At 34.0% G+C, this 26764-nt stretch overlaps 1 protein-coding gene across 1 annotated transcript in view; it reads right to left on the bottom strand.

Moving 5' to 3' along the window:
• CDH19 (cadherin 19) overlaps positions 1–26764 on the bottom strand; it is a 90665-nt gene that overhangs the window by 51669 nt on the left and 12232 nt on the right. Inside the window, exons 2-3 of the mRNA XM_045790244.2 lie at positions 16632–16933; positions 13254–13548 (exon numbers count right to left, since the gene is read on the bottom strand). Of these exons, the coding sequence (XP_045646200.1) occupies positions 13254–13548; positions 16632–16826 (490 nt within the window). The 5' untranslated portion in view covers positions 16827–16933. The remainder of the gene's footprint in view (positions 1–13253; positions 13549–16631; positions 16934–26764) is intronic.

Genomic DNA, 26764 nt, shown 5'->3' with positions numbered 1-26764 from the left:
TGGAGCAATAGTCAAAATCACTGTATGGTTAGTTGTTGACCAAAAGAAATTCTTACTATTAGGACTTTAGGCTTCCTTACATAGTACTATACAAATGAGCACCAGGAAGATCACGAAAATGCACCGAGTCACAGATACCCTGTTCTCCATTTATAGAAAAACAAGTTACAAAGTTAAGGGTTTTTTTTCCATTTTTTTTTCAAGAACATTTTAAACTGATGCTTCATTTACTTCTAAGCAGAATGTACCTCTTTGGTATTCTAATGTGTCACTCCCTTGCTCTCTACTAAATGGAAAACCTAATATATTAATGAGTCATAAAATAATTTCTGAGTGTGTGGAAAATCCAAAAAGTCAAACTCTTAGGAAATTAAGTGGATAAAAACAATATTATAAATATTCACAATATCTTTCTAATGTGAATTTATTAGGAAGTCAAATTTCTGGGGAAATATTTATTATTCTCTCTTTTAAGATTTATAGCTATTTTAAATTGAAAGTACCAATCTATAGAACTGAGAAAATTCTACAATGTCTCAATGGCACCCAGTGCTTGATAATAGACATTCATCAACTACTAGTGATTTACTCCTAGTATTTATGTGTGTGTATGTGTGTGAGAGAGCACATATACATGTCTACCCTATTTTAAGTTACCATCAAATATATATAAAATAAATTAAGATGATAAAAATATGCAACAGAATTTCAAAAAAGTCATTACATATAGTTTTGTTTTTAATTCTTATGATTTGTAAATTATTGGTTGTAAAATTCAGAAAGAACTTAGCAATGTTCAATTTTTATATCACTCAATCTAACTTTCTTTTATTTACTTTAGCGGTTTCCTGCCTTTTTTATTGACATCACAATTCATTAAAAACATGCTAAGCAACTTTAGGCCCTTAGATATTTTCTAAAAGGTTTTTCTAAAAAAATCAAAAGCCATAAGTAAGCTTATATATTTTCCTAATCAGTAATTTAAATACTGCAGAAATCTTTAAGAAAGCATAAACTGTAATAATAAATAAACATTAGAGTAGTCAAGAAATACAAAAAACTTTGATATGTTTTTTTTAATGTTTTCCATTTATGTTTCCCTTGTCATTTGTAAGAGAATCCACCTGTACATTCACTTGCAGCTAGGAATTAGCTATATATTACACACAAAATTGAAACAAAAAATCACTATAAGACCAATAATGTGTCCTTCAATGCAAAAAAATCAGTAACTGTTCCACAGTCCCCTTTCCCCCTTGTTCTATTACCAGTTAAATATAGGTAAAGGGATATTTCATGGTTGAAACAAATAAATGTTGAATTTATACTCATTGTTATACAAACATATGTAACCCTTCCTTTATTTGTCAGTAATCTCAGCTGCATTACTCACATTTGAATCAAATGACTAGCACAGGGATGCTCTTTTCAAGTACAGCAGCCTTTCTAGGCTTACATAATCACTGTTTGTATGACATGATCTTTGTGTACTGTGAGAATCACTGAACAGTTTTATGGGAACTGTGGCTCCAGTCTCCTGGTCATCCCATTCCCTAACAATACCTACCCATCACTATCGATTAAAGCTGATTCTAAAATATTGTGGGTATTATTCTACATAAGAACATAATTTATACAGGCCCATCTCTAGCATACTGTGGAACTACTTTTAAATGTTTATTTTCATAGGAGAAGGCATTTTGAATTTTTGATTACTAAAATTCAAGAATGTTTTAACCGAAAATGAACCAATATAATTTGTGGCATTAATGGCTTAAAAAAGATAAATGTAAAACAAAAATTCACATTATATATATAAAACATATCTGAAAATATTCCATTTCTATTTTCAATAAAAACCCAGAAAATTAGGAAAAAAGGGCAGCTTTCTAAATCTGATTAAGGGCATTTTTAAACTTTGACAGCAATCATATTTAATTGTGAAGAGTTAGAACTTTTCCTTCTGAAGTAGTTAAAAAGCAAGAGTTTATTATCACTGCTATTTTTTAAAGCATTGTATTGAACCTCTCAGACAATGCAATGAGGCAATGCCATGTATACCGAAATGAATGATTAAAGATGATGACAATGACAGACCAATGATCCATAGATGATGGATGGATGGATAGATGGATGGATGGATGGATGGACGGACAGATAGATAGATAGTGGAAACATTTTTTAAAATTACAATAATTATTCAAAGGCAACAGTATTTTTGATGAAAATCAAGCAGAATATACCTATAAAAAAGTTTACACGAGAATATTAAATAGTTAAATTAGCAAGGTTACAGGAAGAAAAAAGATACACAAAACTCCATTTTTAGGTATACCAGAAATATATAAAGTATTTCAATTAAATACATAATATATATGACAAATAAAAATACCCAGGAATATCTAAACGAAAATCATTAAAGATCTCTACAAAGAAACAAAAGAGAAATTAATGATCAAAAATGAACAAAAATACTGGGTTTATGAATTAGATGACTACACAGCATTATCAATAAATAGATCCACAGTGTAAATGCTATCCTAATCAAAATCTTCACAAGTTGTATTACTGGATAAATTAAAATGATGATTATGAAATAAGAATGGAAATGCAAAGGACCAAGCATGGCCAAGATGATTTTGATGAAAAACATCTGGAGGAGTTGCACTAACATACAGCAAGGCTTAGGACACAATCACAGCAATAAAGGCCATATAGCATTAGCCCCAGGAGCAACAAAAGATGATACAACTGATTAGAGATTCAGAACCCAAATCATATATATGTGGAGAACTCATTCATGCAATGGTGGCACAGGTGAGCAATGGGGAATCATTTCAATAAACGTTGCAGGGTCAATTGGATATCTCCATCCATCTGCACATCCATCAGTTATTTCTTTTTTGATCTAGAAATTGGCACGTTTGAAAAAATCAGTTTAAAATAAATTGTAGCTATAAATGTGAAAGGTACACAACACGAATATAACAGAATGATGAAACTTCCATAAAAATAGGAAATTTTTTGTATAACGTCAGGGAAAAAAGACAAATGCCAACACTTCTTAATCAGGATTGGGTGATTGATAAACCTGGTATTTGTCTCAATGCCAAATCCCTGTTTTTGTTTATTAGACATACTCATTTGTCCCTTTTTCCCAGCCTGGACTGGTTGCTCTTACTCTACTGAAACGGCATTCAGTAGAATGTTATCCTTAATGGTGCATTACTCAATCAGTGAATGAAACATGGTGCATGCCTCACATATGAACCAACCTGTTTAGCCTCTTCACTCATTTCATCAACATTTTATTGTGCTCTCAGTAAAACTGACAAAGTTGGTTTAACAACATTGGTGGATCAAAATTAAAGTTTCTTTAAATTATGCTAGTAATAAAGTTATTTCTAAAGGACAAATGATATATATGTGCATTAATGAAAATGGCTTTATATAGATTATTTTAATATTAAATACATCACCAGATAGATATTTTTTACATGTATTTGCATTATTTAATCAGTTTCTTAATTTTGTTTTTATGAAAAGAGCTTGGGTTATCACTAGCTCTCTTTCAGATTTAATCATGTCTTAAAAGGAGACATTTTACTCAATGCCCGTATGTCTCCACTATTACACTATTTCTCACAACCCATGGAGAGCCACAAGTACAAAGCAGATGTCCTCCAAACTCACTCTGGCTTGTTATAATGCACCTACTAATAATATTTAAAAATATACAAAATCAGGGCCAAATGCTTTCTGGACAAAATGCTCCCCTAAAAATAGGATTAAGCAGGGCTGTCCTGGGTCAAACTGGAGATCTGATCACTATTAGTTCACAAAATCTTCCTGATCTTCCTGGCTGTAATCTGAAACCGGCCCCTCACAAGCAGGACAGGAGGAAACCAAAGAAAGGGACAGCCCACTCTAGATTGGTAGGTGGTAGTTGTATTGAGCAAGAGAACTTATTCATGAGGCTTGCTTTGGGTGGCTCTAAGACCAGTAGTTTTTGGATCTGTCCACCAAGTCTTGAAAGTTATAGAGGCCCTACGTAGCTTCAGTCATATATACCATACAGAGAGTCTCAATACCACATTTCTATCTCAAGTCTGGGTGCTTGGGGCAGCTTCTGGGAGAGGAACCAGCCTAGTGGAACCCAGATTCCAAGGACAGGAGAGGGGCTGAGGAGCCTCTAATTTCCCAGGCCCAGCACGCAGGTCAACTGGCAGTCACATTCTCTCAAAGATCTCCCCCAATGTTTCACAACCTCTTGACCTGTTCTTACAATCTTACATGCTCCTCTCTTCCGTAATGTGCCCTAAGCCATCAGCAAGGGGCATCGCTAGCATGGAAGTGGCTCATCTGGCAGATATCTGGCTGCCCTGAAGGCAGTTAATACTGGCACATAAAAGAAAAAGACAGATTAAGAAAATAATTCCCAAATCAGTGACAACTGTTTCCACCAAGAATCTCATGACCTGAACCACTCATTTACTAAGTCCTCTAAGCTGGGGGTCAGATCACTTCTATCTTCATGTGATTTAATAAAGATGACACATTAACAGAGTCACGAGGTATGAACATGTAACATTTGTTTGAATAATGGCACAGGCGCCTCCTTGTGAGGCTGTAAGCGTCCAAGGCTGTTTTACTTTAGAGGGCAGCTTTTATCATCAGAGACATTCCAGTGTTCAACTAAGGGCAGACTTTGCTTGCTATCATTCAAGTTGCTGGGTGAATTTAGTAAGGGCTTCTATGTGTCATAACTTCCTGCTTAAACTAGCAGGAAACAATATGCCCACCTGGCCTTGAGGAGAGGGAGGCCGGTAGCTTTAGGAAGTTGACCTGGCTGTGCATATCACATGTTAGCTGGTCCAGGCAGCACTACCAGGTATAAGGAGATGAACTGGGGGTGGGATATGCCAGACCAGGACCCAAACACCTTCTTTCTTTTAATGGTATGTGTTCTATTCCAGGGATATTCTGTTTCAACAGGTCCAGCTGCACCAGGACAATGGGATCCCAGTGAGGAGCAAAGAGTTTCCATTCACCCAGAGGTGCGAAGTAAATAACCCATCCTGGTGGGACATCTCATTGCAAATTCTGGTAAATAACTCTCTTCCCAGGCATGATGGGGCTTGGCGTTCTCAGAGGCATAGCTTGTTAATTTGAAGTGCAGATTTGGGGCAATGGTGGTTTCTCCTGACTTCCATACCTTTAGGGTACTGTTGCCTCAGCAGGGTTCCCCAGTCTGGCAATATGGGGCAACAAACTCTACTGCTTGATCATTCAAATCTATAAAAGCCTGGGACAGTACTTTAGTCCATTTGGCCAAGGTGGTTTTACTTGTTAGTAATTTAATCTCCTGCTTTATGTTTCATTTTTTTCTTTTTACCAACCCTGCCTCTTGTACATTACCCAGGAGATGGAGAAGCCATTCAAAATCATGTTCTTGTGTCCGGTCTTGCATATTATCACCTTTGAAGTGAAACCCTTGATCATAATCTATCCATTCACAGCACTCAGGTTCTCTAATTCCCTCATAGTGGCAGCCTGGTTCACACAATGACAAGGGAAAGCATTGTTTCCACACAAAACCAGGCATGTTTAAAATTCTCACTCAGAGAGAGGGGGCCAATATAATCAATTTGCCAACCTGTCAACAACTGGAAACTCCATTGGGTGGCTCCAGACACCTTTGGCAGTTGCCTTGGGCAGTGTTTAGAACACACATGACATGCTGGTACTGTACTGACCAAGTCAGTGTCTTTCTTTTCTTTTTTTTTTTTTTTTAAGATTTTATTTATTTATTTGACAGAGATAGAGACAGCCAGCGAGAAAGGGAACACAAGCAGGGGGAGTGGGAGAGGAAGAGCAGGCTCCCAGCAGAGGAGCCTGATGTGGGGCTCGATCCCAGAACGCCGGGATCACGCCCTGAGCCGAAGGCAGGCACTTAACCGCTGTGCTACCCAGGCGCCCCCAAGTCAGTGTCTTTCAACGGCAATCTCACATCCTTGGCAATAAGCCATCCTACTTGAACTGGCCACTCTTTATCTGCTGTATCTATTAAAAAGTCAGTTGCTAGGGCACGTACCCAAAATAGGGCATCATCTTCTAGAATGCCTTTTGGTGTCAGCATGCATCTCTGAGTTGAGTCATTATAGCTTGACCAGAGATGGCTATATTGTGTGGAAATGAAGAGAGATCAGACTCTTGCAGTCTAAAGATCCTCTTAAATCAATTTGTATCTATTCTATTAATGAACAAAAGTTCACAAAATATTACTCTCTTAGAATCATGGGTTTTTTTAAAAGATTTTATTTTTAAGTAATGTCTACACCCAACATGGGGGCTCAAACTCACAACCTGGAGATAAGAGTTGCATGCTCTACCGACTGAGTCAGTCAGGAGCCCTTTAGAATCATGTTTTAATAAGAGGAATTCCTCAGTTTACTTGTTCCAATAATAAACATACAAATGTAACATTTAATATAATAACTCTGGCTTCTATTATTACATTGATGGTTGATATTACTTGCCTATATTACTGCTACATAAATGGAAATTTAAAATCAGTTTTGTCTTTTTAGGTAGATTCTAAATTTTCAAAGCTATTTTTTGGAAAAGGACTTTATGAAAAGTTTAAGACAATATTTGACTTCACCCATTTTGTCAGCAATACTATATGACAAAAACTTATTATTATGTAAGTAACACAGGATGTAAACTTGTACCAAATTCTTGAGAGGAAAATCATAGTTTAGAAGTCTAAACCATGGGAACTGGGAACTGCAGTTTGCCGATATACTTCATTTGTTATGACACAAGCTACAAAATTATAGTAAGATAATGGTATATTAGTGTAAGATAAAATATTTATTGCATATGAGAAACCACATGTAAACTATACTGTGGCACTGTTAAATTTTTGAAGCTCAAAAGCATTATTGACAGCATGAATAATGTGATTTCCCAACACATTAGACATATTCTCACATCAAGAGTAAAACCTAATGTAAGAATAGTGTAATTCCATCAATACTGATTTATATGGATTTTAGTACTAACCAGAAGTATTACAGAGGACTGAATGATTCTCACTTAAATGTTAAGTTTAATATTAGTAACAAAACTTTATTAAATGATATCTCATATTTCACACCAAATGCTTTATCTTCTTTCTAGTGATTATGGGAGGCATCCATAAAAATGTAAAAGAGTGATAAATTTTGATATGCAGACTAATTTAGATATCCTGCAGGCAATAGAGAAGTCAGCAACCTGTGACAAGGACATTTTGTATGTAAAGCTTCCATTCATATAGAATACTAAATAAACAGTGTGTCCTGGTTTAATACATGTTTGAATGCCAAGATCTGAACTGTAGGTTTCAAAATGACTCATTTATTTTAGTATGTAATTTTTTGTGTGTTAAGGTCAGTGGTAAAATATTAAACAGGCTTTTCTTAGAATGAAGTTATAAATTGTGGAATAGACTGGCTATTTTTACATGCAGTTTTAGTACAAGTACACTTTGATGATGCTGAAGCAAATTTATTGAGAGGATGTTGAATTGTGTTATGGTCAAGCTTAAAGAAGCCCAAATTAAATAATATTATTTTGACTTACACTCTGTGTCTGATTTTTGTGACACTAAAATGGATACAAAATTTTAGATAATTTAGTAAAATTATAATTTTCTGAAATCAAATTCATGACAGAAATAAGGTTTTAATCTGTGGATCTGCTCATTCTTTCACACTGGGCACTTATTTTATTAGTTTGAGGATCATTATTTATTTACAGAGACTAATTGGCCCATACCTCCTGCGTTTATATTTGAGAAGCAATTATTTTACAACCTAGAACCTCCAAGCAAAACTCAAGAAACAGATGACATTTTCCCACTTGTCACCTTAAACGTACAAAATATTCTTCAAATTTTTTTTTCTATCATCATCTGAAAATTAGGTCATTCTTATTATTCTTGTGTTGTATTTTTGACATCTCTATTTTTCATAATGTGAGAGAATTTAAGTCAAATAAATAGACTGTGTTTAAGAAAGCAAACAATATGTTCAGAGAAAATACAAAGAGTAATCCATCCCAAACTCAGTCACCTTCAAGTCACATGTCCAAAGACATATTATAGACTATAATTTTCAAATTTGATGCATTTTAAGAAATAAGGATTTTTATTTTTCAGAGAAATCGCTGCTAAGTGTTGATGCTTATTAAATTTATGAATTCAAAAAGTGACATCTCAATTTGCACGTGTTTTACATAAACTGAATTCAATCTCTTTTTTTATAATGGGTGACTTGTTATTTTGATGGTAAATACTATTAAAGTGAGTTTTTTTTCCTCCAAGCTTTATTGAGATACAACTGATACACAGCGTCGTGTAAGTTTAAGGTGTACAATGTGATAGCTGATATACACAAATATATTGAGAAATGATTATCACAATAAGGTTTGTTAACACCTCCATCACCTCATATAATTATAATTTTACCTTCTTGTGGTAAGAACAGTTAAAATCTACTGTCTTAGTAACTTTCCAATATGTAATACAGTAATGTTAAGAATACCATACCAAATATTTTATCCCCAGACCTGAATCATCTTATAACTAAAATTTTGTTCCCTTTGACCAACATTTCATCATTTTCCCACCTCCCAGTCCCAGGCTACCACCACTTTACTCTGTTTCTACGAGTTAAACTTTTTTAGAGTCCAATTATATAACTGAAATTTTACAGTATTTGTTTTTCTCTGTCTTAATTATTTCATTTAGCTTAATGCCCTCAAGGTCCATCCATGTGTCATCAATGGCAGTATTTCATGCTTTTTTATGTTGAATAATATGCCATTGTGTGTGTATACTAAATTTTCTTTATCTATTTATCCATGATGAACATTTAAGTTGTTTCCATGTCTTATCTATTGCAAATAATGCTCCAATGCACACAGAAGTGCAGCTATCTCTTCAAGATAGTGATTTCATTTCCTTTCATATATACCCAGATGTGGGATTGCTGACTTGTTGAGAGCTTTCATTCTGAAAGATACTGAATTTTGTCAAATATTTTCTTCTGTATCTATTGAGATTATATATCTTTATACCTTATTTGATTAAAGTCGTATATCATGTTTTATTTGCTCTTGTTGAACCACCCTTGCATCCTGGAGCTAAATCCCACCTGATCATGGTATATGATCTTTTTAATGTGCTGCTGAATTGGGCTTGCTAAAATTTTGTTGACAATTTTTGCATCTGTGTTCACTAGAGTTATTGACCTGTAGTTTTCTTGTGGTGTCCTTCTCTGGTTTTGGTATCAGGGTAATGCCAACCTTGTAAAATTAAGTTTGGGAGTGTTCCATCCTCTTCAAATTTTTGGAAGAGTTTGAGAAGGATTGGTATTAATCCTTCTTTTAAATGTTTGGTAGAACTTACCAGTGAAGCCAACTGGTCCTGGACTTTTTTTGTTTGGATGTTTTTAGTTAGTGATTCAATCTTACTAGTAATCTGTCTGCTCTGATTTTCTGTTTCTTCATGATTCAGTCTCAGTAGGTTATATGTTTCTAGAAATTTAAATATTTCTAGAAGTTCTGCACTGGGAAATTTTATAATTGAGGAATCACTATTCCGAGACAGCCTGAAGCACTTTAGGTCACTATGTGCCTCAACTCACACCCACAGAGCCTCCCTGAATTTTATATCCACCAGTATCCTCCGTTCATCTCCAAAACCTCATCTAATTACTTACATAGCTTTTCACACATCCAGGCACTCATTCTTTGACTCAATCATCACAAACTTCAGGTACTGTGTGATTCCTAGCCTAACAGACCTTATATTTTTGTGTGGAAGAGAGATAATAATTTTGTAATTCCAGACCAACAAGTGGAAAAACAATGTTTTATCTCAATTCTATTTGGTATTTCTAGTTTTGGAAGTAATTGCATTTTAAATATAAATGCAATCAGTAAAAGCCCACTGTTACTTGTAAATAAATATGTGTTTAATAAGCAACAAGTAGTTCATAGTTTTCTTGGTTTTCTCTTCTGATGACATCCTCAAATGGAGATTCTTTTCAGTACTCTACAAAATTCTACATGCAAAGTACAGATTCAAATATAATAATTGATAGCTGACTACAATACAATGCATAATATTTAAGATAACAGAGAATAAAATGTTTGCATTTGTTGCTTTGTAAAGGATAAGATAGGTGGGTATGGTATTTGCAAGCAAGATTAACACCCATGAACCTACAAAAGGGCAATGATATGGAAAGAACATGAGCACTAAGTAAATATTCAGGTAAAATAATTCATATTATTCATTACTTAAATATTGAGATGGGGAAAACAGAAAAATCACATATAATTGATTTTTTCAAAGCAAAGTCAATTAAAGGAATGCTTCGGATGGAAACCATCTATACCTAGTTGACAGAACAATGGGGATATTCTTCTATCTCCATATAAGATAACACTTCTGGTAACAGCTGACTATTGTTCTGTTGGCCACTTCCTCCCACGGAAAGGAATAAAAAATCCTATTGATTTTAGTACGATTCCATACAAGGCCTGAACTCGGACTGGCACTCCCACACAATGTACATAATTACACAGATTAACTAGGTTAATATATAACTGCAAAGCAAAGAGATCTGTGCTAGTCAAATACCATACAGAACAAAACAATATTTTGTGATCTCTGTTGAATCAACAACAGTCTTGTGGCTACACTTGATGCCATGATGCAAAGACTGTATTGCACATACTGCAATACGCTTGTGGGTCAACTCTCCAACTCTACATGATAGAGTACCTCCTCTTCTAAATCTAAAAATCCACCCCTTTGCTCTCAGTTATTGCCTTTGTCTCATACCTAATGGACAGAAATAATCACTTATTAACTGGTTTATTATCAACCAAAGTGTTAACCTATCTGAATCTGTCTCCTCTACTATTGATCTAGATTCCATGGGTCTTTCCTTTCTCAAGAACAGTTTTCCAGCAGTTATAGATAGCCCCCTAATTTTCTTCAAAAATAGTCTTTTGGATCATTGCCTATTGTATATGACTGTGCTTTTAACTTTCCCATCTTAATAAATGATTAAATAATGATAACAGCAAAAAAATCCTCTTTACCTTTATCTCTAATGCCCCACATCTCTATTTTCTCCCTATATTATAATATCTTTTAAAGTTGGCTAAATTCACTATAACCCCCTCTTTTCCATCCATTCATGCAACAGAATAATCTCTAAAATATCACAGTCACATAAATTCAACTGAATTCCTCTTACCAAAATCACTAGGAGCCTTCAACTTCCCAAATCAAAAGTCACTACACTTTCTTGATTTTATTCAACCTCACAGCAGCATTTCACACAGTTGGAGGACCTCTTCCTTTTCAAAATCCCTTCTCATGTCTTTCTCTTTTCCTATGTCACTGGCCAATCTCAATCATTATAAATTAGCAGTCAACCCCCTTTTGCTTAACAGTCAACTCACCCTGTATGCTTTTCTCTTTTCTGCCTACATTCTCTGCCAAGGGATCTCATCCACAGCCATGCCTACATGCTTGCTATATGACAATAACTCCCACATTAATAATTAATATATGCAATCCTCACCATACTGTATGGGAATATTTTCCTAGAACATGACATGATTGGACTCTTCGTAATCAACTTCAAATATCATCTCCTAAAATGTCCCCACTTCCTCCAGTCAATCATCATCATACCTCACCCATAATTAACACTTTCATACATACAGTATCAAACATCACCTTATTTAAAAATAGTTACTGTTTGTGTGATATAACTAAAACATAAGTTTCATATTAGCAATTACCTCCAAAATTACATTTCAAAAAATTTTCTTTAAATGTTAGGTCCATAACGTAAGCTGTTTAAGAAAGAAGAGGAGTAGGAGGAGAAAGTGAATGAGGAGCAGGATGGAGTGGGAAGAATTCTGCCCAGCTACCAAATAGAACAATAAAAATGTGTCATTTACATCTAATGATAACTGGTCCTGATATACATTCACAGCTAAGTTTGTTTATGCTATAAAGACCTATGTTCTCAAAACATGTAGAAAGAAGTCTTTAAATTGCTTCCTAGAATGTTAAAAAACAAGAATCAGGAAAATACACAATAGAATATATAATTTTAGATTTGGTGGCTAATAAATCAAATGTTTAGGTAAAGCAATTTTAAAGTATGTTAGCATAATTTAAAATGACCATTATGGAATAGAATTTATCACACTTAAGTAAATTTTATGCACTTAATTTTACTATATATTGTGCTATCAAAATTTTCTGACTCAATGAATGAACAAATTTTGCATAGCCACACCATAATTTCCTCCTTTTAGAAAGACATTTCTGATTTTCAATGCATTCAGTTCTTATATCTTATGGAAAGCACTTGCTTCTGCATGCATTATATTTAAAATATTTATAAAAATAACATTGGAATTGAAAGGAACTTTGAAAATAAATACAGTTGCACACAGCTGTTCAACCACTTTGGTTTTTGTCTTTATGTTCCATGATTTTGATGCATATAGTATTTGTGTCTTATAAATTGCCCTCTACTACTTAAACATGCATATTTTTCAGGATGACCTTATGTGCCTTTGTAAGATACAAAATTATATCTTGTTTTGGAAAATGCATTTTTATAATGGAGAAACTAGTAAGCGAATAAGCTAAAGAATTTTAAAAATCAGTAAAACATACATTTTTTTGTTTTTGTTTTTTAGATTTATTTATTTATTTATTTGTCAGAGAGAGAGAGAAAGAGGGAGAGAGAGAGCATGAGCAAGGGAAGTGGCAGGCAGAGGGAGAGGGAGAAGCAGGCTCCCCGCTGAGCAGGGAGCCCAATGAGGGACTGGACCCCAGGACCCTGGGACCATGACCTGAGCCAAAGGCAGATGCTTAACCAACTGAGCCACCCAGGCATCCCTAAAAAATACATGTTTAACCTTTTTTTTTTATTGCCTTGAAGACTGAGATATTTTAACAAGACAAATAACGTATTAATATATAGTACCACTGTTTACAAAATTTAAGTGATCCTCTATTTTTTAAAATATTTTACTCAACATGTTTGTAGAAGGAAGTACAAGTGTTGAACTTTAAATAATTCACTTCCAAAACATAAGTTCAAAGTTTTAAATCTTTTGTCATTGTTAATATATCTTTGATGTAAATTAATATGCAATACCTTCTGGAGACATCTCTGGTACAATGGCCTCATAAGGTTCATCTAGGAATTTTGGTTCATTGTCATTGATATCCGAAACTCTGATGACAAACTCAGACTCAGGTTCCACAGCCCTTCCAGTAGTGCTGTCTATTACCTGGGCTCTTAGAGTGTAGAGGGATCGTTCCTCTCTATCAAGCTTCTGGATGGCATATATGTCACCTGTTCTCTCATCAATGACAAAAATACTTCCAGCTCCAGCTCCCAAAAGCTTGTACTGGAAAGAGTTGTTTCCATTGTCTAAATCAGATCTTAGCTGCAAGTACAAAGAGGAATAATTTAGTTTCTAGACATCTTTAAATGGACAAATCAATTTTAACGATTTTATTTTCATGTCTGTTAATTTTTCCCCAAGTTAATAACTGCATGTAATTCCCATAGTATTTTAAATCAGGTGAAATATTAATTTTAAGATTAAATTCTATCATCAGGCAGAGGAGTCTGAAATTTCAACGTAAATCACTATATAAATTTTATTACTCTAAATAGATTATTCTAATTAGAAACTACAATAATTGAAAAACAAAGTACCTTTCATAAATTATGCACAACAAAGTTGGTTCATGTTTACTCTATGATTACATTCTTGGTCACTAAAACCATACTCTCAAATATTTGTATTAGATTGGGACCTAGAAACAGATAGGAAGATAATAAACAGTAATGTTCTATCTCTAGGCTAAAAACACAAAGGAAATATGAAAATATTAACAGGGAAATAAGGGAGCATGTTGAGAAGATAATGAGAGCCTCAGCCATCCTTGTTGGCATTTATAACATGCCATAAAATCTACAAGTTGCTTTATATATGATTTCTCAATTAATCCTCATAACATTGTGATATATATATTATTGATATAATCATTTATACAGAGAAAGAGAGACTGAAAATTTTTAAAACTTTCACAGAGTCATGGTTTTTGTATAGGTTTATGATTTAGACAACAGGTAAGAGCTTCTCTGAAAATTTACAAAGCTAACCAAAGAAATACAATCTTAAACAAATTCATAACATTTTTGATAGCTCAAGGTACAATGGACTAATTAATACATTTCTCTGTGATTGGGTGGAATATCTGAAGATATCTAAAACAACTAATTTTAATAATGTGTTGAATAACACTGCTATTCATTGAAAGAAAAAGATTGGGAATAATAATAAAGAGATGGGGCGCCTGGGTCGTGCAGTCGTTAAGCATCTGCCTTCGGCTCAGGGCGTGATCCCGGTGTTGTGGGATCGAGCCCCACATCGGGCTCCTCCGCTGGGAGGCTGCTTCTTCCTCTCCCACTCCCCCTGCTTGTGTTCCCTCTCGCTGGCTGTCTCTCCATCACATAAATAAATAAAATCTTTAATAATAAAGAGATAATAAAAGAGTTATAGCTCTTTTAATTTGATAGCTCTTCATTACACATAAGATAAAAATGAAGTTTCCATGACTTACTAATAAGAAATCTAGGGAAACAAATGTCCTTTCCAATAAGTATATCAAATGAAAGTAAGGTATGGTTATGTTTTTCAAATATCATTTCAATACAGTTTGAAAATTTGATTCAATATTAGAATGATGATAAATCAAATTTAATAATAAATAAATGTATTCCAAGTACATATGTACAGTATAATTTTCATGGATCAGTGAGCTTGATATTTTTAAGGACCCAGATTTAAGTAAAAAATATATATATACATATATACATATATTTACTTATTTTTGAAAACATCAGTCTCAATGTCACAAAATGCATAAGTTAAACACATTTTAATTTCATGAATTCTGTATTATGATATTTTCTGTATTTCTATTCAAAAATATTATTTTCAATTAGGCAGTTACTATTGATTTGGCAAATCAATATGCCTTTAATTTTTTACTTAATTGTACTTTCCAAACTTAATCTCTGTTAACAAACATTCAAAAAGAAAGTCATCTGGACACATCAGCTACATTTTATTTTTACCAGCTATTTAACTACAACACCTAAATATTCATTATTACTCTCTTTTAAACCGGTTATCTATACGTTATTTAAGACTAATGACATTGTTTCAGGGGAAAACATCTGTTAGAATATTTTTGTAAGTATTTTTGCAGAATGAAAAAAAAATAGGCAAAACCAATCATGATGTGATAGGAGGCAACAGGAGGTGTGCCCGGAGCACAAAAACAAAAACTAGAAAATGTGACAGTCAGCCGGGGAGGTAGTCTCTGCTCTGATTGTACTGATGCACTTCCCTGTAGAGCCTTATTCACTAGAAGTCACCAGCCTCTGTTAGTCCGTCACCCCGCTCATTGATGGGAGAGCATATAGTGCTCTGCAAATGTGGCTACAGAGACTCAGTTTAACTAGCAGACACTTAACTATGGACTTCATTTGTGCCATCCTGCCTCTGATTTACCTGCAGTCATCTTAGAGAATAAAGAGATGTGAAACGTGACTCAAAGCAGGCAAGTGAACATACACAAATGTTTGAAATCTGTTTGCCTAAGATCCTAACCTGAGCCTTTGGTTGAATATATACATATACATTTGTTGGATGGGATAGATGAACTGCTTCGGAATCTGGACATCATGTTAATACTGCAGCTCTCCTGGAAGGGCTAGGAAAAGGGAGTTAATGAATTTTGAGTGCTTCACCCTTTGGGCCCAATTAAATTTTAGTGCCAGTTAATTAGCAGTTAAACTTTTTCGGTTCATTCATCTAGAGAAAGATCCTTACAGAAAAGGACATGGTATTGTAAATACCTCTGTTTAAAGAAAATTGAGTAATAATAAAAACCAAAAACATAAATAAGGAATGTTCTATCTCATTAAGGAAATTTAAAATATATATATATATATTCTTATGAGAAAATAAAAATAGTTGTTCTTTATACTTCATAATCAAATGAAGTGTGTAGGCTCTTGAAGCTACTTAGCTGTAAAAGGGTTTGGTATTAATCTGCTTCATGAAAAATTAATGATGGGTAAATCAACACCTACTGAGCATAGTAGAAAATCAGGCTAAATACTGTTGGTAAACGTTATTATTCTCAGTGTGGTTGCTTTGATCCATTACCAAAAATAACACCATCAGATTTCCAGATGTTGATAAATGAGGGCAATATTTTCATATGTGAGACAAAAGTGATATTTGAAAATCAGAGCGTTTCTTCTTCAAGTTTTGCAAATATTTTAGGTGCTTGAAAATCTGAAACAATTAATTAGGCTGATGTCTGAAGCTTTCTAGGGGTTCCACTGAGAAAATGTGTATTTCATTAAATGCCTTAAAACTTCTTTAACCCATCCATTTAGATTTATATAATGTTACTTCCTGTAACACTTTCATAAAATCAGTACCTGGCCAATGTGATAATTAGTCTTATTCATTTCCTCTGGTACAAAAAACTGGTTCCACATCCAACCACGCTTCACTCTGAGATGAGAACCCGCTGGGTGCTTAACTTTCTCTGTTGTAGAGATTTCTATTGCTGTAAAGCAAGGCCATAGCAGAGGAATCCCCAACATAAAAGGTAGAAATAAGCAACAATTCATTCTGCTCTTTTGATTCCAACTGGTATTCTTCAGAGGAACGAGTAGTTGCAAACAAAAACTGTATGTTCCTTTATAATCTTTTTAAGTCTTAGGTATCTTTCATATTCCTAAAGAACAAGAAACAAAACAAAATTTTGCATTTAAAAATAACACTTTCTCGCATAATTGCTGAAGTAAGGGTACAACTTTTGCATTCATAAAAATGGAACAACAATATACATTTAATTTATCTTCCAGTTAAGCTAGTTATATTTTGTAGCTCGGCAATAATGTGAATGCTATAATTAGAAACTTCTACTCAAGAACTGTCCATTATAAGCTGTAGCCATAAATCTGCCCGAAGGTTGAAAAGTCGGTCTTGCAATCTCCTTGAGTGACAGCTGACATTGAGATGGATTTTTTTTTTCCTTTAATTTAACCTGCTTACATCTTCCATTCTATCTCGGTAAAACTCAACAGTCAAGCCAGGGGGGAAAATGTGATATTTCTGATTTTTTCTAAATAGCAGTAAGTTTCCTAATCCAATTTCCCAAGTTACAGTATTTGATCTGGTATTAAATAGACAAAATGACAATTCAGTTTGAAACCTGGGGGATTTAATAAACAGTTATACTGATGTTATAAAATACTCTGTGAATAGAAAGTCCATGCAAGATATTTACCATTTAATATTATGAAAGATATGAAAAGAAATGTTTTTCATCTTAACAAAGAGATGATGCTATTTTTAGAAAATAAATACAAAAATATAGTCCCTAGGTAAAAATGGCTGTTTATAATATATAAGATGGATATAAAAGATATCTTCTATTTTCAAAATATTAAAAGAGAAGCTTCAACTACTGAATTTTACATGTAAAACTTTCCACTTAACTGATACTGATCATACGAACTCTCTTTGAAATGACTGGTAATTCTCAACCTCATAGGAAATTGAATAGCTTTGCATTTACTACACTGTCCCAGCACCTCCAAATAACCGAACTGGATGTTTGTTTGGGACTCTTGAGGAAAAATAATTTTGTTAGGTCTACAATGTAGTTTAATACTACATAATCAACAAAAAGCCAGACTCCCTGTTTTTGTTAGGAATTTTTAATATGATCTCACTTTGAAATTTTCTCCACATGTTTTTGAACAACCACTGAGAGATATTTTAGGTCTTTGACTCTTCTTAGAAAGAGTCATTAAAAAACACCTAATTATGAAAGAACACATTATCATAAATGGGGATACTCTAGTGCCTCTGTGTTCCTTCAAGCAGATGTTTTCTTTGTTATATAATTACTTAATGAAAGCCATGAAGAACTTCAAATGAGGTGAAAATTACAGAAGAACTTCATTCTTATGTTGAATATCTGAACTTAAATAATGTCTGTTATCTAGAAATTGCTAAAATATACCTTTTGATAGCAAGTATATAATGAAAACACTCAGAACAAGTTCAGTGTCTTAATGAGGAAGCTATTTTGTATAAATATGGGAAACTATCACTAATAGTGGTGTGACGTGTAATTATAATGTTGGGTAAACGCATTTGTGTCAACTTTATATTATGATATTTTCATTCATCTCGGAAAAAAAGTGAGGGGCTTTAGCGAAGATGCTGTTCTAGATTAGAAGATATTTAAAACACACAAGAACAAGTGTAAAATAAGAACATTGTCTAGAATTTAATTTATACAAAGCCATTTTTATATTTACATTTTTTATGAATTTATGAAGATCCAATATGATAATTCAGTATCTTGAGATGATAGAAAACATCATGGATTTTGTTAGTTATAGAAGTTTCTTTGTGGTTATATAAAAACATACCCTACTTTTGGTCATGTATTCGGAAGCATGTTGGTGTTGGAAATAACATGATGTCTAGAATTTTTTTAAAAACATTTCAGAAACAGTAGGAGCTCAGGTAACCACTGAGGCAAAGGCTTGATAATTAATACTTGAAATTGGGTCATGAGCATTGGCATAGCTATTATTTTATTCTTCGCTTGTGTTTAAATTTATAAATTAAAACAAGAAAAAAATAACAATATATTCTGTATTTTAAAAAATCAATATGGTGGACAAAAATCATTAAATAGTTTAATATCAGCTATTGATGAGAATTCAAAACAAAACAAAACAGAACCCCTATACAATGCTGATGAAATTGAAAATTTGGACAATCATCTTGAGGAATAGTTTGGCCAAATGTACTATATTTAAAAATAAGTTGAATCTATAAACTGACAGCTATTTTTTTTTTAACTGCTTTATATCTAGAGAAACTTTCAAATTTGTCCACTGTGAGGCAAATACAAATTGGGTTAATTTGAAAAATATATATAGAAAAATAAAGTTCCAATCAGGATACCATATAATACCAATTTTAAAGTGTTTCAGAATTATAAGATGATGCGACATGAGACTGCTGTCATACATAAATTCTGTAAAGTAAGTCTAGGAAAAGAAAAATGATACACAAAATTTATTATGTTAATTACCATGTTAGTAGGAAGAAAAACTGGTTTAAATATTGAGGTTTAGAAATATTGGGGCGCCTGGGTGGCACAGCGGTTAACGTCTGCCTTCGGCTCAGGGCGTGATCCTGGCATTATGGGATCGAGCCCCACATCAGGCTCCTCTGCTGGGAGCCTTCTTCTTCCTCTCCCACTCCCCCTGCTTGTGTTCCCTCTCTCGCTGGCTGTCTCTATCTCTGTCGAATAAATAAATCTTTAAAAAAAAAAAAAGAAATATGTCTCATTTTTCTCCCTCTAAACAATCTCAAGTAAATATGTCAAATAATAGCACTCATTAAATCTGGGTGATTCTTCTACCATATGTTAGATTTTTTTTTCAGATAAAGCATATGATTGAATTATTTTACAATTAAATTTAAAATTAGAAGTTAAACTATCATTATTTTACAATCCTAAATCATAACAAAACAGAAAGGAGTACCCTTTCATTTGAACCTCAATATAAAAATACCAGAGTGAAATGGTAGCAGTAGGTATGTCTGAATTATGAAATATTATGGCTTTGTTTACTCTTCTAGATGCCAAATTGTCTATAATGGTCATACATTTCAGGGGAAGGCAAAATGTTTCAAATAATGGTCTACTTCTGATTGAAGAGTGTTGACAGCTGTCAGCAGTTCCAGCCTGAGAAATATTCAGGCACAGTCTGGGCTAATAAGGAAAAATGCTATCAATTAGTCTGTCTGAAATGGGCCCTAGAGAAACAAGCAGTGGCATTTCTGCCCTATATCTCCAGTCCTGGTTATATTTTCCAGTCAGGTGAATGTACAGATGAAAACCTGCATAATATTACAATATGGAAAAACACTAATACTGTGTCTCATGTTAGATTTAATCTCATTGCCCGTACTAGGCATATTTATAAATATTAAACAAAATGTAGAGTGAACTATATTTCACTACATATCTTGAAAATATATTATTTCAAAGTATATAATGTATAAAATTAAGTGGCATTGCTATTAAGACAAGATTACAAAATAATATTAATATTTGAATAACACTTATAAAATGTACCAACACATTATGTTCAAATAGGATCATATAGGGGCGCCTGGGTGGCACAGCGGTTAAAGCGCCTGCCTTCGGCTCAGGGCGTGATCCCGACGTTATGGGGTCGAGCCCCACATCAGGCTCTTCAGCTATGAGCCTGCTTCTTCCTCTCCCACTCCCCTGCTTGTGTTCCCTCTCTCGCTGGCTGTCTATATCTCTGTCAAATAAATAAATAAAATCTTTAAAAAAAAATAGGATCATATAATTTTAGTATTAAAATCGAATTTTCTCTAATGTATTACGTTCACATATGAAGAAATTTATATTAAGACGTTGTAAGTGACCTGTCCAGTAACAAATAGTTATTTACCAGTGGAAGTAAGACTGGAAATCTAATCTTAAGGGCATGGAGCTTTACTGAAGAACGAAAACGTGTAGATATCTAACAAAGTGCATGGCATCTGCCACTGATAGTTCACCTTATTTAAATTAACTAAATATACAGAAATTGCATTTGAACTTCTGGACCAGTCTTGAAACGAGACATAATCAAATGTTTTCTATTATCTCCTTTTAGAACACCTTTTCCCCCTTGTTCTAAAGATCCTTGAGGTAAAAAAAAAAGGGGGGGGAGGGGAAGAGTAAGTCAGAATGATGGATCTGGTGTCTGTGCAGAGGAAGATAAAAGTTGAAGCTAGGAAAATGTGGATGGGATAAATATAGAAACTTAATCCTATTTGTGATCTTTTTAAAAATCAAGTGAAACTTGGCAGCCTCAGAGTGACACCATACACGAAGGCTTTTAAATGGCTTTCTCAGAACCGCTAATAGGAAATATAGAAAGAAATGTGCGTGCATAGAGCTTGCATACATAAGTGAGAAGAAGCGATATTTCTGAACCAAAATTTATAATAAACCATGCGCCCACTCTTTCTCTGTAGACGTAGAATGTAAAACATCTTTGTCCCATTTATAAACTCTCGTTAAACATATATGTTACATATTTACTGGCACAAATAAAAGCACTGTGCTACAGCTAATATAAGGTCCGAGCGTCCGCGTAAGAGCTTCTCAAGCCCTTTGGCATTACAGCCTTCCCTGTTCACTATTTGTGTGATGCCCTACGATGGGGAGCGACAAGTGCCATTTCATCCCTGGGCTGGTGGAGAGGACTTTGTGGATTAAGGAGCACTGTGTTCAGTGCTAAGCGCCTTGACAAAATTGAGCCCGAATGTGAAAATATTCCCAACGAGAAAAGACAGATCCCAGTTGATGAAATACCCATTGGCAAAATATCACTTTAAAAAATCTGGTATCCCACTTTTTTCCGCCTTCCACAACTTAGCAAAACGTGATTTCTCATTATTTCTAAGCTAAATCACTATATGCCTCTGTACTGAAGATTTAGCTAAAACACTTTTGGACTGTATCCTTCATTAATTGGCGATGCAATTAATCTGTATAAGACTTCATTATATCTTTGCCAGGTTAGTAATGATTTTAATTTGGCCCTTGCATGTCCACACACTATTTCTTACATTTATTTTTCTTGTGTGATTGCAGTCAAACCTGTAAAATATTTTTCTTTAGCGAAATTTTTCTTTTAATGTTCTTGTGAAAATACATAACATAGAAAAAAATAAAGCAAAAAGAAAAACACCAAAAAGAAAGCAATACTTTATTTCCAATATCTACAGAAGTATTCTAATATCACTTCATTATTCTAGGAGGTAAACCCACCTATATTTATCCATGCTTTTTGTTTTACTGCATAATTTAAAAACACTGGGAATTCCCTGAATACTTTAAATCTATTCATTTGGAGAGATACAGAAAATTGGTCTCACAGTTAACAAGGAAACAAGTAAATAAAAACGAATTACAAAATTCATATTAACATAATGTTATTCGACCATTAAATGTGGTGCTCTAAAGTTACTTAATGATATGGAAATACGGTTGTAACACTTTGTTAGGTGAAAGAAATAAATACAAAGAAAATTATTCCATTAATTTAGGAAAAAATATGTTGACATGTGCAGAAAAGAAGGCCTGAAAGACTATACCCTCAAATGCAGATAGCAATTGTGTCTGCATCGAGAAATTATAAATGAATTAAAATCTTCCTCATGTGTGTTACATGTGTTAATATTTAATACATGTCTACACATGATTATATAATAAATTATTAAACTATTTTACGAAAGAAAAGTTTGTTTAGTACCATAGTGAAGATCAAGAGATCACCACTGACTGCCTCTGGGGTTTTCTCCCAAATTTTTTGAGATGAAATGTTGCACAGGCAACTTGCTGGTGTGAGCGGTGAATGACTACACCAGCCTTGCCGCCCACTGCTATATGACTTGACAAAGGTTTAACCTCTGGGTACCTACTCATCTCATTTGAAAAATGAGTTTAACACTAGTGCCTATCCCATGGAGTTATCTTGATTAAATGAGTTAATATGCTTAGATACTGTCCGACAAACATTAATGTTATGTAAGTGCTTTTAACTACACAAAAATAGCTATCTATAAGTGCATGGGAAAGATCTAATGATTTATTTCTAAACTTTGAAATATTCAGCTACTATTATTTCTCCAAACAACACACACATATTAAAAAAGACTTTATAAATGACTACTGCAAAAAGTGTAGGATATATGGCTCCTAATGCATGTGTTCTACATGTATTTTCAAATGATTTGAATGTCATTTTTTCCCCTAAGCATGGCTATGTGACTCTGACAAATAAATATTGTCATGCTTGAAATAATACGTGATATTGCATGGACATATATAGGCTGAAAATGATCCCAGTATGACTCAGAACAATTGTTTTCAAAGAAGACTAATTATGACTTAAGGGATGAAAAATATTATAATCTATGCACTTATACAGTTTGTAACTGAATCTAATTATGAATTGTCTTTTCTATGACCTCTTCTTGGTTACATAAAGATAATTATTCCATCTGTGAAAACTTATAAAAATATAATGTATTCTGTAAGGCTTGTGGAAAGCTAAAACTAAGCTCAACTAAGCCAGCTTCTCATAGAGAAAAACAGATGGCAATTAATATAATGTCTCCATCTTTAGAAAACCATGAGTGGCTTGGTCAAAATAATATATCAAAAGACTAATAATTTGCAATGGTCAGGACGTTCTAAAGCTAAGTGGAAAAGGAAAACTCTCAAAATCATGGTTTCTAAAATGCTACTTAAAAATAAGATAAAACATTTCTCTTCGTCAATTTATCTTTTTAAGTTTTTGTTTAAATTCTAGTTAGTTAACATATAGTGTAGTATTGGTTTCAGGAGTCGAATTTAGAGATTCATCACTTACAATAACACCCAGTGCAAATTACAAGTGCCCTCCTTAATACCCATCCCCCATCTAGTCCATGCCCTACCCACCTCCCCTCCAGCAACCCTCAGTTTGTTCTCCATTTAAATAAGCACGTCTAACTTCTGATATCAAGATCCAAATGTGTGAAGCAAGCAAATTTTATAAAACTTTAGTGTGAAACAAACAGTAAAATGCAGCCCTTGGGGCTGTGAGTGGTTAAATTATTACAGGGAAGTATTTAGAGATTCTTTTCTCTCTAAATTCAAGGAGTTATATACCTACAAAAGGGAAAAAAAAATGGGGGCTTTGAAATGTGTATTAACACTCCTCTTTTATCCCTTCATAATGACTGTTACAGCAGTAGCCTTGGTAGTTGGTAACAAGTTACAGACTATACCTCCAAGTCTAATTTTTTTAATATTACACACACTGCCTCAATATTCATTCCAAAAAAAAAGGTACTGTATATTTGTGTAAACCTATTTAAAACCTTGTCTACTTACTTAAACACAAAAGCAAGTATGTTAATGCTGGGAAATTTTGGGTTGTTGAACTGTTTCAGCTGAAATATCTTGGGAAATCTGTATTGTCTATTATGTTAATTCCCACCTTCATGTCTGCCTTTATATTTAATTATATATATATATTTACTTTAATCAGTTTTATTTTAATAATTTAATATTATGTTAGCTTTTAATTAAATATTTTGAATCTTATAATCAGTGCTTAAAAACATCTGCAATTCCAGACATTGAAATTTTTTTCTCTGGATCTACTGCCTTGGGCCCATGAATGTTTATCACTCAATGCAAGGTGCTGATGTATCCCAGCACTCAGACTAATGTGAGGTAGTACAAGTAAGAGAATCAATAAATAACACAGAAACAGCACTGACAAAACATGATGGCCAACTGGACTTCAACAGAGATTGTGTAGGGAATGTCAAAGGTAAGTTTAGAAATACTGAGGTGGCTACTTGCAGAACTTACAAAGATTCTAAGTGAGTACTTGGTGATTCCATATTCAGAACTGCCATTGTTACCATGATCTTCCTTTTCACCCCACTGCTCTAAGAAAAGCTTACCTTTAATTCCTTAGGATTTCATAATCCATCCCTAACCTCTGGATGATTAGTAAACTGAAATGGCAAGGAGGAGATATCAGAGAGTAATAAAAATAACTAACATCTTTTAATCACTGTGGGAGACATACTACTGTTTATCAATATCATTCTTACAATTTCTCAGGGTCATGTGATTAGTTTCCTAACCATTTATAAGGAATTGATGGCTTTCACTTCAGAAATGGAGCAGTAAAATGCCTTGTCTTTATCACTCCCTTCTTTTGGCAATCAGATATTTTAGCGATGAGACAGTAGAGCCTCAACCAAGCTTAGGGCACTGGCAACTGTACGGAACTCAGTATTGTACCCTCATGACTTTCATTAAATATTTGTGGTTTGAGGTTACTGAGAAGTGGGTAGTTACTTGGCTACATAGCCTAGCACCCTAATAAAACCCCAAATTATATTCCTGAACATAAAATGTACTTCATGTTTTCTCTTGTTAGTTTTCTTTGTAATTGTGTAAGATACTAATTATTAACCTCCATTTAAAAAGAGAAGAAAGAAGATCAAAGTGAGCTTATATAAACTAATGAGAAAAAAGGAGTCACAAAGGCCAGCTATAGATAATAACTGGAATAAAGTCTTGTCAGAGAAATAAAAGAGATAAAAGTACCTAACCTGAAAGAATTCAAGAAGTTGAATAGGGGCAGAGTGGGGAGAAATATGATGTGCCCAGGGACAAGTACATTTGCATATTAATTTCAAAAACACTATTCCAGACAACAGTCCAAGTTAAGCCATTTCCAAGCTAAGATATTAAGGGTAGTTAAATAGGGGACAAATCTCCATAGCCTGTATAATTCAGCTATTCCTTCCTGTGTATATGTCAAGCCTTAGTTTCTCTAGTTCAACCCGGTCTTGATTTTTCTAGGATATTTGCTGCACAATTTTAGGTACTGAATTAATTATCTGGCCACCTGCTCACTATTATTTATTTTTATTTTTTTAAAGATTTTATTTATTTATTTGAGAGAGGGAGAAGAAAGAGAGAACATGAGGGGGGGGGCAGAGGGAGAAGGAGGGACAGAGAGAGGGAGACTCCCCATTGAGCACAAAGCTCACTCACACAGGGCTTGATCTCACAACCCTGAGATCATGACCTGAGCTGAAATCAAGAGTTGGACACTTACCTGACTGGGCCACTGAGGCACCTCCTTCATGAATTTTAAAGTAAATACTTAAAATCTTTCATACTGAGTTTAATTTTTCCTTGTGATTTCAAATACTAACCTTTTGTTATATTTTAATGTTGATATTCTAAAGATTAAAACATAGATATACCTAATCTCCAACTGTACTGACTTCTTCCTTCTCCTGCCCACTAACCCAACTGTTATCCTAACCTCCTAATAATTACCTGACTGATGGATTCAATTCAACTTATTTAGTTCAGGAAAAAAATTAGTTGAATTATTATCAGAGGACACTTGTATGTTCAGTCCTGTAGATTTCTACCCCCAATTTCAAATCCAGAGCCTTTAACCACATGTTTGAGTTGAGTGCCACAGAGGAAACTTTGAAAAGTCAAGTGCACACAGGATGCAGTGGGCAATAGCCAAGGGCTCTCTTACTCACAACACCAAGTAACAAGTAATTTAAAAGTTCATTACATGTATGCATACATACATATGCATATACACACATATACACACATAAAATACATATACACACACATAAAATTCCAAAATTCTCACTTTTCCCCCCATTTTCACATGGAGAGGCTTTTAGTGAACATTTCCAATTTTAATGAGTTTTTCTTAAGGTGTCTGGGTGGCTCAGTTGGTTAAAGCTTCTGACCCTTGATTTCAGCTCAGGTCATTATCTCAGGGTCTTGGGATCCAGGCCCACATCGCTGGGCTCCACGCTCAGCAGGGGAGTATGCTTGAGGAGTCTCTGCCCGTTCTCCCACTCACATGCTCTCTCTCTCTCCCAAATAAATAAA

This window comes from Ursus americanus, chromosome 19 (assembly GCF_024610735.1).
Source record: "Ursus americanus isolate L20-20 chromosome 19, mUrsAme1.1.p, whole genome shotgun sequence".
NCBI lineage: Eukaryota > Metazoa > Chordata > Mammalia > Carnivora > Ursidae > Ursus > Ursus americanus.
This window is presented reverse-complemented; position numbering and strand designations above follow the sequence as displayed.